Genomic DNA, 18492 nt, shown 5'->3' on the forward strand with positions numbered 1-18492 from the left:
AAGAATAAAAAATCATATTAACAGTTCATATTAATTTTGTTATGATTTTTAATATTTTTGGATTAGGTTAACTCATATAGGTTTATTAATATTAACTCAATCAAATTGAACTCAATTATTAATTGAGTTGAAAAAAATTGATCCATTCAATCTATCTGATTTTAATTGGATTCATTGAATTGTTTGATTCTGACGTTACGCTTATTGGATCTTTGTAAAGAAACAAAAGGGGAAGAATATGAAATGAAAATCTTTACGTCGCCGCTTTTGAGAAATTTCATTTGAGTACTTGTAGTTTTACCTTTTCTCATTTAAGGATATCATTTGGATTTTATTTGAAATGAGTCCACATTTTTTAATCTGTCACGTAGAGATGAACCTTGCTTCCAACTAACGACATCTAGCTGTTTGTCACCGTTGATCTTGAGATCGACGGCTCAGTGGACACTGATTTTTCAAAAGGTCAAAAGGAATCGTCGAACAAACTCAAAATTCCCTCATTGAGCATCAACTCCTTTGTCAAAATCAGAGACAAGCAAAGCGATTCCCTCTCTCGAGTTTCGACTCAGATAACTTCAACAGGTGGACATTCTTTACCTTTTATCGGCTTTTATTTTGTTTATTTAATTATTATTTTCTTGACGATCTTGTGATATTATTTCCTGATTTGGTTTTTGCGATATTGAATAACCTGTTTGTTTGCCAAGAAAATGTAAGGTAAAAGGAATATGTGCGAATTTATTTTTTAAAATTTCCTCCTTTTTTTTAATCAGTTTCTCGGATTCTAATTTTTGTCAGGTGAAGAGCTTGTATTTATATCTTTTATTTTCGTGTGTAGATTTATCAAATTATTGTTTGTTCTCAAAACGTTATGCATCAGTACAGAAACAAAGTCCTTTGTGTCTGGCAAGAGTGGAAAAGTTTAAGATTGGGAAATTTGATGGATTATAATTGCATAATTGGCTTTAATTTTTGGTAATTCTCGTGTATGAGAAGATTCTTTTGATGTCGTTGGTTTGAAATGCAGTATTGTGAAGTAAGAGCTAATACTATTTATATGTATTTTAACATTTTTTTTTTAGGGGAAACTGCAGTCCTTGGATCAAAGCTTGATATTTGCATTGAAGTAGATTGAGATACAAAAGCAGTATCCAAAATGCAGGTTAGCTACTATCGACAGGATTATTTTTTCTTTGATGACAGTTTCTGCTTATATGGTTCTTTTTGTATGTTCTTCGCATCGTTTTGGCGATGGAACTAGGAAATCAAGGGTAACTTGTATTTTATGATTAGTATCCATGATACAAATAATGTTAGAAGGTTTCAAATGATATCACTTGTCCTAAACATGGCACCAGGTGGGTGGAATAGAGGAATAGAAATTCATGTAGCTGGTCTCAACTAGTTTGAAAATGAGGCCTAGTTGAGTTTCATTGATTGTTTTACATTGTTCTTGTAAACCTTTACCATTGGCTGCTCTCTGTTTGCAGGCATCTAGGGCAAGGTTATTCAAGGAGTACAAAGAAGTGCAGCGAGAGAAATCAGCTGACCCAGACATTCAATTAGTTTGTGATGATTCCAACATATTTAAATGGACTGCTCTTATTAAGGTGGGTGCAGTTTTGATGGACAAAAATGGGGCATTGTGTTGTTGCTTGACTTTGTCTAATCCTTCTTTCCCCTTTCTTGCTTTTTTCCCTGTGTAGGGACCATCAGAGACTCCTTATGAGGGTGGGGTATTCCAGCTTGCTTTTGCTGTTCCTGAGCAATATCCTCTGCAACCTCCACAAGTGCGGTTTTTAACAAAAATATTCCATCCAAATGTGCATTTTAAGGTGTGAGTCCCTTTTTATGATACCATAACACTTTGATCTGCTGTTTGACAAAATTAAGGAAGAGAAATTGCTACTAGTATCAAAAAATTTAGTGATTTTGCCTCTATGATGTTTTCAAAATCGATTTGGAACTTTAATATTTTTGGTTTGGTTACTTTCTCAACTTAGATAACCTTAATATGATTTATCAAAAATGTAAATTCACAATGAAGAACAGTGTTCTTTGAACCATTGCACTGTAATGTTCTGATATTGTTGTTCACTTGATTAAATTTCTGTGTCATCAACTAGAGAGCTGTATAATTTAGTTGCCAATATTCATATGATTAGTTGAGACTAGAGAGAAGATTTGAGACATTTATGAGAATATTGAACAGCAATTGAGTGGGGAAATGGAAATTGAAAAGATTGGAAGAAATTAAAAAGTTGCAATATGTGAATGAGAAGGACGTGCAACATTATGAAATGAAACTAATCATCATACATAAAAATATTCGAAATCCTTTAATAATTGGGGGTGAAAACATATTGAGGGGTGGTCCAGGGATTAGAGGTTAGAATGTGCTAAATCCTCAATTTGAAGAAACGTTCGGTCCTATGTACAGTATGAAGTTATGAACGATTGGTAAATTAAACAACCTACCTTTACTCTGGAAGGTGGTTACTGGTTAATTAAGTGTTAGCTTTGTTATTTCTCTTACAGACAGGAGAGATATGCCTTGACATATTGAAGAACGCATGGAGCCCAGCTTGGACGCTTCAGTCTGTTTGTAGGGCTATAATCGCTTTGATGGCACATCCAGAACCTGATAGTCCACTAAATTGTGATTCAGGTATGTGGACACTATTTTGGTATCGGCTCGTTGAATTCATTTCACGTTATTATCCCAGTGTGATCATGGGTATTAAAAGTTAAAACTGTCTTCAATCCACAAAGGCTGCTAAAGTTCCTTGTGACATGAAAGAAAATTTCAGTTGTGGCCTTTTTGCAAGACGGATATGGAAACTGAATTCAAAATGAGGTGTCTTTGAAGTCTGCCATATTAGTCAAGGAAGTTGGGAATTTAATACTTCTTATTTTCTGATGTAAAATCAACTGAGTCCGAAGTTGCTTTCATATCGATGATACTTATTTTTATTGGGATTCTCCTCTTGTGAACAGGCAACCTTTTACGCTCAGGTGATATAAGAGGATTTCAATCCATGGCAAGGATGTACACTAGACTTGCGGCAATGCCAAAGAAGGGGTGATTGACGAAGCCCTATTCAGTGTTATAAATTATGAGAGCGTGATGTTATATAATTGTGACTGAACAACTATGGTTCTGTGGCTACATCCAGAGATTTTTTCTTTTTTTTTTCAAAAGCTTTTTGAACTCTAATTTTCTATTTTCATTGCGTAAAATTGGAATGCAGAAATTGTCTTCAATATGGTCGACCGTGCCAAGCACTATAATGGGACTTCTGCTGGGTTATTGTGTAAAAATTATAACATTTGGTCCTGTACAATTCATCATGTGAAAATGAAACGTTAGGTTATTATTTAATTCATGACAGTAATAATTACACCTTAAGTATGTATGATACATCGAATGGGATGTAAATTTTGGATTCATGACGGTAATAATTACATCTTAAATGTGTATGATACATCACATGGGATATAAATTTCGGACACCAAATTTTGCAAACATGACATTATTTTTATTATTTTTATTTTCGAGAACATCCGCCATAAGGGTTTAAATTAAATACCACAAGCAAAGCATATTTCGCAATTCTAGTCCGATATGCTGATCGTAATTATATGAGATGTTATTATTATCTTAATCAATGAAACAAAAGACAATAACAAATTCAAACGTCTTAAGATTTGAAACGACGATAGGTGAAACAAACTAGTTGGTTGACGATATAAAGGGCCACCGTGCAATGCGATGCAAAGAGACTTTTTTCTTGTGTTGGCTGGCTAACAAGTAACAACTCGTTCATGATCTGCATCTGCTGGTACTGGCTAGCATGGAAAGAGCGAGTTGATTATCATTGCCCAATTCTTCACCTTTAAGCCAGTTTTTCCTTTGTACAAAAGTTTGTGACTATATCATTACTCATCTACCTTACTTAAAACGTTAGGAGAATTGGGATATTGTTCATAAAGCTTGTGATGATAACCTTGGCAACAGCATTGGGAAGCTACACATACAAAACCAGCCAGCTACGTAGATGCTTTCACCACATTCAAGTATACGAGACTGATATAAATGAAAAATAAATGGTTTCTGATATTGTTTCTAACGGATTTGTACTGGAATACTTCTTATCATTTGGTGGTCGTGGACACTTTTTATGTGTAATATGGTGTGTAAAATTATTCTTTCTACTTTGACCCTCCCAGTTGCACACGTTAGGGTTTCTTTTCCGTCTTTTGGTCTTTGATTTGATTTGATTTGATCATAAAGTCTGCTCTTTCTTCCATTCTAAACATCTTATGTGGTTTTCTTGGTTTGTATTTTAATTTGCTCTATCTTTTCCTCAAAGTCAGAGGCTGTAATTATTTTTTATTTGGCGATCTTATGTATACGTGTGTGTGTGTGTGTGTGTAGCCTGCAAACATCAATTCTTTTGAAAAGAAGGTAATTCTTCCATTAATCAAACAACACTGTGTAATACATTTTCCACTTCTTCTGGTATTGTTCCCGACCAGATAGCAAATGTATTTTCCTTGAGAGCAAATTTTGCCAAGGAATGGGCACAAGCATTACAGCATCTAAGGACATATTGAACTACAGCTTTTGAAACATCCTTTTCAGTTTTTGGATTTCTGAAATTATCCAAAATATTTCTGTTCTGCTGCCCTTTGTGTTGTTAATCAGCTCAGCTACATCTAAACAATCTGTCTCCATGATTAAGCTTGATACAACCACTTCTTTTGCCACCTTGAACCCCAACTCCACCGCTTCAGCTTCTGCAAAACTGACGTCTCTCTTGAGCTGAGTTTGCTTGACTCCAACTGCTACCACCTTCCCAGAAGCCAGAAGAGTCTTTAATTACTGCTCCTAGCCCTGCCAGTCCATCCTTTGTACTCACAGCTGCATCAACATTGACTTTTAGCACATTTCTAGGTGGCATCTGGTTTTCTGCTTTGTCCAGATGTGAAGTTCCAGCTTTTCTTGCCCTCTGATAAGCTTCCACAACAGATTTCCTTCTGCAAACATCAATTCTAGAAATAAACAAATGCAATGATATTTGTAAAGTTAATGTTTTGATTGTCTTCTTTAGTCTGTGTGCGCTATCCTTTTTCCTTTAGCCTAAATTTCTACCATTCTCCTTGTCGATAAATTACCCTAATTTTCTATTATTTCCAAAGCAAGCTACAAAGGAGCTGATTTTAAGCTCAAATCTCATAGAGCTTAAAACTAAAGTATAAGTGATCAAAATCCAAAGTCTTCTAGTAGAAAACCAAACAATTAGAGACGAGTTAGCGATTGTGCAGGTTACCTAGATATCAAATATTATTATAGGTGCGTTTGGAAGTAAGGTATTGTAACTTTTAGAGTAAGGTATTGTAGCTTTTAAATTAAAGCTACTGTAAAATAAAAGTTATAGTTGTGTAGTGAAATTGAGAAAAAAAGAAGTCGTTAAACTACCAAGGCCCAACTACAAGATATTATCAAACACCTGGACAGCTAAGCTTTAGTAATTCAGCTGCCACACATTACTCTCAAACGCACCCTAATTTCGATCATGTTCTAGCTAACTGGAACATGAATAGTCCGTCAAATAGTTTCCAGTGGAGAGATTTTGATGGATCAAACTGGAGCAAATCCTCCAAATGCTTTGGAAGTGTGTTTATTTTATGTGCCTCTTTGTGTGCATGAATGCTCTCGTGTATTTCTTAATTTTTGCACTAATCATTTTTGTACCACGCATTTACCATTTCGACCTAGTTTTAATTTTATGTAGAAGACTGGCATCGTCACTCTCATTGACTCATTGTTCATGATATCTGCCTTTAATGACATAAAATTTTGCAGCTTGCTTTAGAGTTACAATCTTGATTTGATTAACCGTGAAATCTTCTGCCTTGAACTTGCTTGTATTTTATTCCTTGTGCCCACTCGTTTGTAAAAAGTAACCTGTGAGCTTTCATATTAGCTTGACACGTGACACTTTTGTTCTCCCTATATTTACATGGCACATGGATTTTGACATGCGTGTTGTTAGGATTTTTGGGCTAGTTACAAATTCTAGCCGACGCTTACTTTAGCCCGTACAATTACTTCATCGATAAAAAAATGATATTAAAAAAAAAGGGTAATTTTTACTTTCCTCCCTTGAGTTTTGGAGTTTTTACACTTAGATGGTGAAAATTTATTTATTAGTGAAAACCCCCCTACCGTCAGTTAATTTATTGTTGACTGTTAGTGGAAGTTAAAAACTCTAAAATGCCCTTGTTGGATTTGTACACATCTGAAATATTTGGCGCCAAGTTTATAACAACCATAATATTACTATTATACCCCTTAAATGGGTTATTTACAATTGAATTCAATAAATAAAAAGACAATTTTAACCCTAACAATAAATCATATAAACCAAAATACTACTTCAACATCATAATACACCACACTGCAATACCATAAAACAACATAAATAAATGATACATATATTAAAGAAAAAACTAAAATGTAGTAAATACCAAATGCAAAGAATGTGACTATAATATCAATGTTCAAATCATCCTAAAACAAGTGAGAAGATAATCCATTAATTACATTACAACATTAAATAATATTCAAGGGTGTTTAGTATTGTTTCTCAAAGTTAGTTTTCTATTTTCTACAAACAATCGTGAAAAAAATGATTTCCGAAACAAATATTTTATAAATGACTAAGTGCATTTGGATAAGTTTTTTTTTTTCTCGTCTTTCTAAATAAAAGTTGAAAATGTCTTTAACAGTTAATGGACTTGTAATGTAATTTGATAACATATGCTATTATAAGAGTATTACTACTTTAAAGTAAACAAATCTCATCAAAATCATGTCAATTAACAAGAAATCAAGCACCCACTCGATATTTTCCGCTTAGAGTAGTATCAAAACGCTCCAAATTAGGCCAAAAAAAAAAATTGTAAGAGACTAACCTTTTACCGGCTTCAACAAAGCGATTTGGATTCCTGGAGCATCAGCGAAATTCAGAGCGATACATAATGTAGGTCTTGTGCTTCTTATTTACTTTACACAAGTAATGGATACTACTCTACAACAAAAAATATTTTATTGCCTTCTAAACAGAGCTCTTAACCGTGCTTGTTGAAACAGAAAAGGCCACAATCGTGCTTCACAAAAGAGAAAATACCACTTTAAATTGTTTTATAAATTTTGCTTTATAAATTAAGACACAAATTTTTAAACTGATTTGACAACTCACTGGCTCATGTCAACCAAAAAGTGTAAAACTTTTGCTTGTCAAATGAGATTACCAAAGTGCCCACAACCAACTAACAGAGAACTAACGTTTGCAATTCATAGGGGGGTTTTCACTAATAAACGGATCTTCGCCATCTAAGTGCAAAAAACCCAAAACTCAAGGGAGGAAAGTAAAAATTACCCTAAAAAAAACACACTAATTATATACATTAACAAAAAAAAAAAATTTATCACTCCCTTTCATTATTTTTCGAATTTCTAAACAAACAACTAAATATGTTATTATGTTTTCAATCTCAAATATTGTTTTTTTTTTTAAACAATCAACAAAATAAATTCACCAAAAATTAGTCATTTTACTTCATTTATTACCTCAATCGACTGCTACGCACATGCAAGTATTAAAAGCTCCGCACACTTGCGAACCAAACCAGCCAAAATGAAGGTTGCAACTAAATACACGTGATCCAAAATTCCAAATCCAAATCATAAACAGAAGACAAAAAATTTATGTTTTCGTTCTCAAATATTGTTTTTTTTTTAAAAAACAATCCACAAAATAATATACAATATAGGAAACAGAAACAGATTTTATTGTATCGAGAATGAACGGGAAACGAAGGTTGAAGGAAGCTAAGTACATGAATGAACATGGATCCATGCACAATCTGAAAGCAGCAGGTCCAAATAACCCAAAAAAAAGGGTCAAATGCTGGATAAGCAAATTACTGCTTGAGGAGGAACTTGTCGAGCCAATCACTGGCTTCTTTAACCATAAAAGGCGTCATCTGGTGCCCGATTCCAGGTTCTGCTACCACCTGTGTACAGATGAAAGAATCATAAATTATGCAAACTAGCCATGAAACTGTAAGACATTATAGTACTTGTATCTACCAGATGACACATGTCCATACCTTAAAATTATCGGAACAATTGGCCTCTGCATAAGCCTTGCGCGCTCTGGCTTTGGGAATTTCCAGACCTGCAAGTGGACAGCGAGGATCTTCTGCACCTGGATTTTTGAAACCAAACAATATTGTGACCCAAGTGAACATTAAATTTAAAAGTCAGTATCAATCGAAAAAAACCAGAAGAAAGCTGCAGGATCATATTTAATGGAAATAACATAGCAGACTGCTGGTCTTAAGATGGGCTAAGGGCTGAATCAAGCAAGAAAGACAGGGAAAAGAAACTGAAAGATGAACTAGGCCTATCAACACATTTATAGGTACAGAGAACAATAACAATTTGCTTAAACTTGGAGATCTCCAATTGATATTGTTGGCCTTTACTCAAGACTTTATACAGCTAGGTGTAAGTACAAAAGTTTGAAAGTATCACTTAGAAAGATCAAAACAATTCTCTGTGATTTCTTAATGCTTTCTTAAGCATATTAATGTATTCTTGTTTCCATTAAATCTAAATCTGTAGTTTATAAAAAAATTATGCAAAAAACCAACAGATTCTGAAGCAGAAGAGCAATTATTTTCGTGATCGAAGTGAATAAAATGATTATACCGTTTATAATCAGCAGTGGACGAGGAGCAATAGCTGGGATTGTATAAGGTGAATCAAACTGGGAGGCTAGGCCAGGGGCAATTCTATCCCAGACCTGTTCACAATGATAAAACAATCAGAGATCCTACTTCGGATGCACACTGTAAAAGAAGAAAACTCAACCAAATGTTGGCTTCTGAAGCATGAAAACAAGATGGAAATATCAAATTCACGCAGCTACATCAGATTGCTAATGCTTGAGCCATAACTAGTCATATGAACATTATAATATGACAATACCAGCATATGAAAAGAGGTCACAGAATGTGCATGAATATGTACAGGAACACGGTAACTGACCTTCTCTACGACTTCTTTATCAATTGTGCTTTTACCTAAATCAGTCCTTGCTTCTGAACCAAAAAACCAAGAGCATCAGACAAACAAATGGCAGAACATTTGAAAAGCTACATGTGGAAAACTATCATATTCGAATAGTAATCAACTGCCGCCAAACATATGTATTGCATTATTTATACAACACTGATTTAAGATTACCTTCAAATACAGCCTTTATACTGCCAACTCGAGCTTGCCACTTATCATTCTCTATGGCCCATCGAAATCCCTACAGTTTATTACATTGAAGTTTAGTACATTATTCAAAAAAAAAAAAAATTTTATACACTTTTGCTTATTAACCTTCACAAGTTTATAGACACACCTGAACGCCAATAATAGGAACAATCACCTTATAGCGAGTGTCAGCAGCAGCATACCACGCATGCATTCCTGCATTGGTTAATAACTACATAAATTCCACATGTTGCAGTATGGAGTTTAATTTTGCCACCTTTTAATATAACTCAACCAACCTCCAAGGGATTCGCCAGTAATGCCTATCCTGGTAGGATCTATGTCCTCCCTCTGGGTTAGATAATCTGCCAGTTTTATCAAGTCCCAGGCCTGCAAGATTCTAAAGCCTAAGTTGCTTAAGTTGCTTTCTCATAGACAAAGATATTCAGAACAATGAATAATAACGATATTATAAATTCTAGACCAATAGATCCAAAGCTTTAAGTAGGCAATTTTAGTAGCTATAAAAGAAACGCAAAACTCAAAGAAAAACCATTTATTACGACTACTAGACTCACCAAATTTCCTGTAAGTAGGTAATGTTTCAGAAACCACAAACCAGTACAGTCAACATAGATGATATGGCAAACAAAAAATCCAAAACTGGAATTACCGTATCAAATATGAATGGCATAGTATCACCATTTTTCCATGATGAAACAAGAGCCTGCATTTGAATGGCATAATGAGATTGTGATAATGAAATTTAAATGAAAAAAAAAGAAGAAGTTTGGACTGATGCAAGTCTGACTGCTCTGATTCTCATATGACGCAACCACTAAGTAATGAACAAGTTTCATTTGGCCAAAAAGATTTAAAAATCCGTGCTTTTCCAATTCAAAGATGAATTCATGGACAACATCTGCAGGAAATCAGTTCAGTGTAAAGGCGGAGCACACACATCTCGATAAGTGGTTTTGCTACTGGCGCGTTCACCATGGTAACGAGAATCAATGCCAATGGCTATGTATCCCCTCGAAGCATATGCCTGAAACACACAAAATAGACAAAGTTCATACAAATAAATGTGTCTTGCCTGCAATAGAAAGTCAAAGTAAACTCAGAAAACTACCTACCTCAAGCAATGGCCGCAACCACTCTTTGCACTTACGTGTACTATGCAGAAAAACAACAGCAGGCCTATTTTCGTTATCACTTTCTTTCATGCTTAAAATTAATAGCGGCAAGCGCCCCTGCTCTCCAGCCTATAAAAGAAATTGACCAACACGCAATAGTTATCTTCGCAATAAAAAAAAAAAAAAAAACCATATAACATTAACACGTACAACCCCCATGCATTAATGCTCCGATAAATTCAAAAAATTGAGCGATTTTTTTAAAAGTCTCTAATTTCTGAGGTGAAATTCGGCATGCATATAATGAATTAAGATCTTGATACCTCGGTATATAAGTAAAGGTTTTCTTCTTTGAGCAATTTCTTAAAATTTTCAACATTGGCCTTCGGACAAGACTCCATAGCCTAGCAAATCATCAAAATTACAAAAAATATTCAGAAATTTATAAATTATAATCATACTCAACAAGTTCTACCTCAAAACATCGATCACGATAATATTAATAACAAAATATAAGTTATAACCTCGCTGTTGGTTGGCGGCTTATCATCCTGATAAAGAGGATTTAACACAGGCTGCGCGTGTTCCACGGTCAACGGAACTGAGAATGCAAAACTACAATCAACTTTGCTTTAACAAAAATAACACATCTACGAGCTGTTTGGCTGACGAGAACGAGTGCTTCTGAAGTGAAACGAAATTTGATAAACTAAACAAACATAGCACTCGAACGCTTTTCTTTTTCTTTTCTTTTCTTTTTTTAAATAATTGATTTAGATTTTACCTTCTGCGGATCGTTTGCTTCGCAAGAAATTGAAAAATTCACATCGAATCTTCTCAGCGTCAATTGGAATACTCTCTGCTTTTTCCATTTGTTTTTGCGTAGTTGCGTCAGTGAACGCTTCGTTTTTAATTATTTGGATCGCGCACTCATTGTTGCCTTTTTTTGGCGGGTAGATTCGCACGTGCGGAGCACGTGGGCAGCTTTTTAATGGTTGCACGTGCGTAGTCGATGGTGGGATGCATGTGGGACTGGGAGCAGTGCCGCTGTTTGGACGCGGAAGATAAGAATGGAGAAGCTTCATCATTCCCCTCGTATCTCTTTCTCTCAGATAAAGTTTCCTCAAAAAGAGTTTGTGAACATGAAGAGCTTTAATTTTTTTTTTCTTTTCTTTTTTGTTTGGGCATCTATCTGGTGTTTTGGCTTGTTCTAGATTGAAAACGAATAAATAAATCCCATTATTGTCGAAAATTACGTTTCTGTACGGTTCGCTGGCATCATCTGAGCAACATTCGGTATAGGAAAGAAGAGTTGCAGAAACGAGTTTTGTCTGAAATGAAAATGAACGGGAAACGAAGGTTAAAAGGAAGCTACATGAATTAACATTACTGAGTGAAAAACCAGTTCCGGAAAGTTCAAGGAAGCTGCATTCATTATCTGTTCAGGCGAATAATGCCATGCTATTTGCCGCTTCGGCCGATCCTATGAAAAGGTAGCCAGGCAAATAGGATTCGTCAAATAAATTACAAAGTCACAGACTACTCGAACTTGAGGCATATGATTATCTGAACAAGCAGATCAGCGGACAATGTCTCAAGACTAAACCTTATACAAGGAACTTGGCATAAGTGATATGCACCAGGAAAGGAGCGATAAAAGGCCTAAAAATAATTATTAATAATTAAATAGCGGTGTTAGGTCGAGAACATTTCTAGTTGTAGGAACCTGGGAAACTTCCTTTTAACTACATGAAGAACAGTTCATCTTCAGGGAACATCTTTTCTGGTGATATCTTTGTTGTCAGTTGCGGTTCCTAATCTCTGAATCTACCACTCTCTGTCCATTGGACAAGCCAACCCTCATAGGCAGATCATTATTCTGCCTGGAAGAGACTGAAGTGGTAGTACAAGATGGTTCCAGAGTCACTGAAACTGCAGATTTAGCACTGCCATAGCCACAAGGCTCCATGTAACCCCTTACCTCCGTTCCAGATCTTGAGGTGCCATCTTCTACAGCTTTTTGTTGGCTTCTTGTTTCACTTTTGACCAGCGGAGAACACATTGTTTCTGCAACATGCAACAAGTTATATCATCATTTGTCAATTTAGTTTTAAAAAATGGAAGATATGCAACTGCAAGTGCTAGGAAGAAAATGAAAACATCCATTTTGGAAGGATCTTTCCCATGTCTATAGTATTAAGGAAATGACAATTTCTCTTGCACCCAATTTCGACTTAGTCTTGAATTTCAACTCCATGAACTCTGATTCCCTTCACTGAAATTTTGACCTAAAATTTTACACAAATTCTCACCCCTTGATCTATTCAATGCACTGCAGAGAGGACGGACTAGTTGGCGATAGTATATGCTACCTTTTTTACTTTATATCTTCATCATTAGATTGTATTACAATTTGACTTAAAGATTTAAGGGCATGCCATCCATTTCTATATGACTTCAAAACCATTCTATGATCGAAACTTCAAACACTCCTTTATATCACCACACGAGTAACTATCATCTATGGACAGACGTTCACTTCAGCGCTACATCACAATAATGGAAGTGCCTAATGCCTCTTTAAACCAACCAAAACTAGAGATGTTTAGAAACGGAGCACAACTATCGAAATGCCTCTTACAGTTACAAAACAAAACAAAATTCAAAACATGAGAATTGCAAGTTTTCAAACAACAATTTCGGGAAAGGGTTTGCGACATCACAAAAAACCCAGTGTTTTCTACTTTACAAATTAAAAGTTTAAATTTTAAATCTTAAAAAAACAATTACCTTTTATGCTCCCACAAGTTATGAGTCGGTTAAGAAAATCCCGGAACCTTGTCAAGATGAGTCTTTCTTGCTCAGCGTAGATTCTTGTGGATGCATACGCATTAGATTTCTGGACCGTGCTTTTACTTGCCAACCCTGTTTGTGGCCCAGCTTGCATAAATGCTGAATCCTCTTCATCACACATTAATGCACGTGTTCCAGGAGACAATGGCCTTTCATTTAGCATATCACCACCATCTGACCCAGAACCGCTGGTTCCATCCACATCCATTTGATTCCCACTCTGGCGATCATCAGGGATACCATTGTGAACTTCATGTCCTTTTCTACTATCTTCACCCTCCTGAATGGGTGAAGCAACAGAAGATCTAGAACCCTCTCTCTCTGTTTGCATTGCACCTACTTTTTCTGCAGATTTTGAATTACAGATGTCAAACAATATTACGTGATACAAATGAACCATATTTTACCATATTACCACTAATTCAATAACATGTTCAAATAATCAAACCGCAGGCTAAGAAATGTACAGATTACCTAAGGCAGAGTTTTGAAGTGCTAATGTCTATAAAAAATTTCCTACTCATTATACTTACAGCTTGCCCCTAGAATATTGGAAGTATAGAAGCAAAACTTGGAAAATTTCAATTAATTTACAGGATACAACAGCCAAATTTGAAAGATAAATAAATAAATAATGGATACTAAAAGATAATTATGGTAAATAAATATACTAGATTTTACACTGAAACCTTGTGGTATGGTCAAAGAAAAACACCATACCTCGACAAATATTTGCATTTCATGAATCCTACATTTTGAAAGAAAATCAAATATACTAAACAGAGTAAATAAAATATAAGATTCTCAAATCTTTTATCACGATAAATTGGACGAACAAATGAAAAATAGAACTCATAGCATTAAAGAAAATCAGTATTGAATAAGAATTTCATATCAAAATACATCCAAGACATACTGCTATACAATGGAAATGTACTTGTAAATGATATTTAAAAGATATAAATACAAGTTAAATTTGGCTAGGTTTCCCGAGATAAGAGATGATGATTTTTAATTTGAGAGTAGATTATAATGTTTCCGAATTGTCTTGAACATGTGAAAATAACTGTTAATTTCAAATTCTTTCATGTAGTGAAAACTAATTCATGCAATAGCACATTGTGCTGCAATTGAGATAAAGTTACAAACTTAAAAACCAAACCACTCTAAAACAGACTTAGTAATAGAGAAATTATTGTTTTTCTTCCTAAAAAAAATAGAGAAATTATAGCCATTCCAGCAATATATTTGGGAAATATTAAAACCAAACTTATGCAGAGAAACAAGCAATAAAAAATATTTGAATGTAATGATAAATACTTGTAAGTGTCTTTGTAGCTTCTGATGAAACCATGACCAAAAGTGAGCACAGCTCCTTCATGTCCTGTGGTTGGAGGATGTCCGCCAAAGGAGATCTTCAGTCATGAAAATATGCCAATTAGAGTTTGATCGGAAATTAAAGAAAAATTTGCCGCTGAGGAAAAAGATGAACCCAAGAAAAAGGGGGAAAGTGGGGTAGAAGGGGGATGGATTACCTTAAGGCTGATTTTGTAGAGCCCAGTACTGATGCATTGGCAGTCTGAGAAACAGGGACAGACTGGGAACAAGGGACCGCAGAATTTTGTACGTTGTTTCCCTGATGGGTGAAAGTTATCACAGTCAGCAACCATCACATTTATTTTGTGAATTCTAACATAAACTACTGCATACCAAAAAGAAGAATGAGCCAAAATTTATACGTGTACATATACACATGTATACAAACAAAGGCATCACTGAAAACATAAAGTTACATATGTAAAATTCATCCAATTGGTGGTCTTGAATCTTGATCCATAAACATATATATTCAGACATCTAAGGATGCAATAAAAAATTACCTGTTGACTTTGTGGATTTCTGATGACGGACTGATCTTTGGCGGCAACACCAAATAAGAGTTCCTCACTTTTTCTCTTATTTGACGTCATAAGAGTCCCATATCCAGATGAACCAACAGCCCCAATAATCGCAGCATTGGCGGCTCTTTGCATAAAGGCAATACCATTATGATCTCCATGAAAGAGAGCCCTCCTTTCTTCACTTCCTTCAAAGTTTTTGCAGTCTAAACATCGACAGTTTTCGGAGCATAGAATATTGGCTTGGAAGCATTCACAATACTTCTTGAGGCACCCTGATTTCTTGCAGTGACATCCTTTGTTGTGCTTCGCTGCCAGTTGAGCTTCCCGTGCATCTTCCTGAGTTGTTTTGAGACACATTAAATGCTACTGAAGATCATAAACACCAGGGGGCAAAGGAACCAATACAGAGGTTTCATGAATGTATTCATCATTTCGCTTTTATTTTATCCAAAGAAGCAATTTTCTATAATAAAACATAACCTATATTCTCCATTATGAACTTGTTCTCAGCACTTAATTCAGTCAGATGACGTCAACACAAGAGCACTGTAGGACTTAACAATTTTACTATGCTAGGAAACACTGTTTCAAGACTCAATCAAGTCAGATAACATACCCTAGCATCCTGAGCTCCATGAGGACTGCTAGCAATTTTTGGTCTGAATGCATTTGGATTACGCTCTAATGTCGCTCCAACGGCCTCTTGCCTAGCAACCTCATGCTCTACATTATTGTGACAATTTACACAATTGCATCCGTCGCAATAAATTCCAGCAGCAAAGCACTCACAGTACCTAACAATTGCAAAAATTTGGTTGTTGAGATCGTAAGGACAAATTTGAAGTGCTAAAGTCTTTTAGCTCCAGATGTAATCTACTTCACTAAGTTATCTTTGAATTGGGTGTTAAGATGTGCCCCTGGTGAAGTGTTGGAATAGATGTTGATCCAAATCTCCACAAAGTCTCTGTGGGGTATCAACGATTATAATTTAGTGGGAAAGACAAAAGGAAAACAGAAACATTCTCCATGGCTGAAAACCAAGCAATGTACTTACAACTTCAAGCAGCGAGAGTTTCTGCAATTACATTGCTTTTGTTTCTTTGGAGTACCATCCTTTCCATCAGTGTTAGCCCGCGGTCGTGATCTAGGGGACTCTTGCTTTCTGAGGGAAACAAAACACATAATGAAGAGCAGTTAAAAAACATTAATATAGTGTATACATAAGCATCTAGGAACATCTGTACCAATTTCAAGCTTGCTTCTTTAAATGCAGAAACAAAACCATTATCAGCAGAAGGTGAGCTTAGACTTAAGCGGAAAAAATATATAAGTAAAAGCATATTTATCAAACCAAGAGGTCCAAATGTTATTGATATACAGGCGAAAAAAGGCAACAACTTTAGGATCACAAAATGAGTGCATATTAAATGCTAAAGGCCCAATTGCAACAAAGAGCACAGAAGTAGAATGGCAAGGAAATTTGAAAAAAAAAAAAATGAGTTCAGATGCGTACACCCAATTCAAACTTCTTTTGACACAAATAAGCTTGAGTATCTGTATCTAATGTTTTGGATACTCAGTATCCATAATTATCCTCTTAACTTGCACAAAAACTTCATGTCCTTATTATAACTGAATATAAAGTGTGCTTCTAAGACCTTCAAAGTATCATTTAAGTTATCCAAACAGATTTTATTATAATTCACTATAGTATAATATCTAACAAGGCAAAATTAATTTTATAGATAATATTCTACAAGATTATGAATTTCATCTACAGCCTAATCCCCTTCAACTTTATCCCAAGTATACCAGAAATTCAAAAACAACTCAACGTCTATTAACAAATGTTATATAAATCATCCATCAATAAACAAAACAAGCAGATTAACATAAGCGTCTATAACTTAAGCATACAATAATAGCTTATTTTCAAACTTAAATCAATCATCTAGAATTTTAAATTCCTAAATCACAATTGCTTCAAAAACTTACCCAGGAGGCAGTGTCGGTAGGGGAAGTTTATGCACTGGATGTGGGACCCGATTCACCATTCGCACGTGCTGCGGCCGTGCTTGCCATTGCGGCATTGCCTGTGACGGTGACCTCATATGTGCTTGCACATGTGGTTGTGACGACGGTGGCAGTAACTGCAATCGTACAAGTGGCTGTGACTGTGACGGGGACGCCACCTTCGATTGCACTTGCGGCTGCGATTTTGGCGGCTGTGGCTGCAACGGCGAGTGTGATTGAGGCTGTGAAGACTGTGACTTTACCGACTGCTCCGGCAGTAAGCCGTTGGCCGACGCTCGGCAAATGGTGAAATCCAATTGCCTCGCCAATTTCTTTGGGGCAAAATCAGAAATCGTCTCGCCTTGTTCCATTAATTTTTTAAATAAATTTTATAACCATAAATGAATATTCAATTTAACAAATACGAAATTCAAATATCTTGAGATCCTATCTCCAAAAAATGGCAGCTAAACAATGTCGTTTTGTATACGCTAGCCGCTAAACTGCTGACCTGAATCTAACGTAAGCACCGATTGGTACGGACGACGGAATGAGGATTTTTACTTATACACGTCGAAAATTTAAACCAAATCAAGCTTCGAAACGGCGTCGGTTTGCTGAACACGGCGGCGCGCAAATTTGATAGAAATTGATGAAATCTACAATCGGAGGAAGAGAGGCTTAAAGGCTATTGGCTATCGTTTGTTGCTCCCCTCCCTCTCGTTTTCTTTGAAATTGAAATTTGGTGAATATTTTACGGTTGGATGCGAGGCGTGGATGATCCGACGGGCGAAATTGAAATAATTTGTTTGACGGATGATATTGAGTGAAAGACTGCTGAGGATTTATTGGCCGTTGGATTCAGATGGTTTTAGGTTTTTATTCTAGGAAAGCGATGGGGTGGAATTTGGCGGTAATGGAACAGAAAAAGGATATAATTTTCCGCTTTGGGGACACGTGTACGGATGAGATCTGCTGCTTTTTGAATATCCGATAGAAGCAAGGGTGTAGTTAAAATTTTCAAAATTGAAATTCGTTTGGGGCCGATTTTGAAATGTACAAAGGTTTTAGGTCTCTTCTCTCCGAAGTTTGAATGGATTTTCGTGGGGCCCATTAAAGTTAATGACTGAGCACTTCCGTCTTCACTTGTCACTTTGTGGATTGACCCAGGAATTTATAAAAATAACTCAAATTAAGGAATAATTTACAGCATTAGCCCGCCTGATATTTTTCTTTCTTTGATAGGTGT

General features: G+C 35.6%; 3 protein-coding genes across 5 annotated transcripts; 1 reads left to right on the top strand and 2 right to left on the bottom strand.

Moving 5' to 3' along the window:
- The first annotated feature begins 387 nt into the window (after positions 1–387).
- On the top strand, positions 388–3382 carry LOC102618324 (protein PEROXIN-4). 2 transcript variants are annotated; one of them, XM_006476013.3, is made up of 6 exons: positions 388–582; positions 1095–1162; positions 1491–1610; positions 1707–1835; positions 2539–2668; positions 2998–3382. In XM_006476013.3, the coding sequence occupies exons 2-6, from the start codon at positions 1157–1159 to the stop codon at positions 3084–3086; spliced, it is 474 nt and encodes a 157-aa protein (XP_006476076.1). In that variant the 5' UTR covers positions 388–582; positions 1095–1156; the 3' UTR covers positions 3087–3382. The 2 variants fall into 2 exon arrangements, with proteins under 2 accessions (XP_006476076.1, XP_006476075.1); XM_006476012.3 differs by having other exon boundaries at positions 421–582; positions 1083–1162.
- A 4380-nt stretch (positions 3383–7762) lies between these two features.
- Positions 7763–11675, bottom strand: LOC102618038 (hypothetical protein). The gene is made up of 13 exons (XM_052438138.1): positions 11261–11675; positions 11001–11077; positions 10800–10880; positions 10477–10605; positions 10302–10388; positions 10014–10067; positions 9640–9730; positions 9489–9556; positions 9323–9392; positions 9125–9177; positions 8786–8879; positions 8182–8279; positions 7763–8085 (listed from the first exon to the last, which is right to left on the bottom strand). The coding sequence occupies exons 1-13, from the start codon at positions 11562–11564 to the stop codon at positions 7993–7995; spliced, it is 1299 nt and encodes a 432-aa protein (XP_052294098.1). The 5' UTR covers positions 11565–11675; the 3' UTR covers positions 7763–7992.
- Positions 11676–11881: 206 nt separating this feature from the next.
- LOC102617759 (protein tesmin/TSO1-like CXC 5) lies at positions 11882–17990 on the bottom strand. Of its 2 annotated transcripts, XM_015529591.3 has the most exons (9): positions 17226–17990; positions 16285–16392; positions 16108–16194; positions 15847–16024; positions 15210–15566; positions 14865–14965; positions 14650–14744; positions 13267–13674; positions 11882–12543 (listed from the first exon to the last, which is right to left on the bottom strand). In XM_015529591.3, the coding sequence occupies exons 1-9, from the start codon at positions 17612–17614 to the stop codon at positions 12278–12280; spliced, it is 1989 nt and encodes a 662-aa protein (XP_015385077.1). In that variant the 5' UTR covers positions 17615–17990; the 3' UTR covers positions 11882–12277. The 2 variants fall into 2 exon arrangements, with proteins under 2 accessions (XP_015385077.1, XP_006476073.1); XM_006476010.4 differs by lacking the exon at positions 16108–16194 and having other exon boundaries at positions 17226–17984.
- Between the last annotated feature and the right edge of the window lie 502 nt (positions 17991–18492).

This window comes from Citrus sinensis, chromosome 1 (assembly GCF_022201045.2).
Source record: "Citrus sinensis cultivar Valencia sweet orange chromosome 1, DVS_A1.0, whole genome shotgun sequence".
Lineage (NCBI taxonomy): Eukaryota > Viridiplantae > Streptophyta > Magnoliopsida > Sapindales > Rutaceae > Citrus > Citrus sinensis.

Bases quoted from the DNA above. Each gene is read 5' to 3' on its own strand.
- LOC102617759 (XM_015529591.3), bottom strand. From the start codon at position 17,614: ATGGAACAAGGCGAGACGATTTCTGATTTTGCCCCAAAGAAATTGGCG. The intron at 16,195-16,284 runs GTAAGTACATTG...GATACCCCACAG, and splicing joins AACTCTCGCTGCTTGAAGTT to AGACTTTGTGGAGATTTGGA. The intron at 16,025-16,107 runs GTAGATTACATC...TGCAATTGTTAG, and splicing joins TTCAAAGATAACTTAGTGAA to GTACTGTGAGTGCTTTGCTG.
- LOC102618324 (XM_006476013.3), top strand. The intron at 1,836-2,538 runs GTGTGAGTCCCT...TTTCTCTTACAG, and splicing joins ATCCAAATGTGCATTTTAAG to ACAGGAGAGATATGCCTTGA. The intron at 2,669-2,997 runs GTATGTGGACAC...TCTTGTGAACAG, and splicing joins TCCACTAAATTGTGATTCAG to GCAACCTTTTACGCTCAGGT.
- LOC102618038 (XM_052438138.1), bottom strand. From the start codon at position 11,564: ATGATGAAGCTTCTCCATTCTTATCTTCCGCGTCCAAACAGCGGCACT. The intron at 10,606-10,799 runs GTATCAAGATCT...TTTCTTTTATAG, and splicing joins ACCTTTACTTATATACCGAG to GCTGGAGAGCAGGGGCGCTT. The intron at 9,178-9,322 runs GTAATCTTAAAT...TTTTTGGTTCAG, and splicing joins TATAAAGGCTGTATTTGAAG to AAGCAAGGACTGATTTAGGT.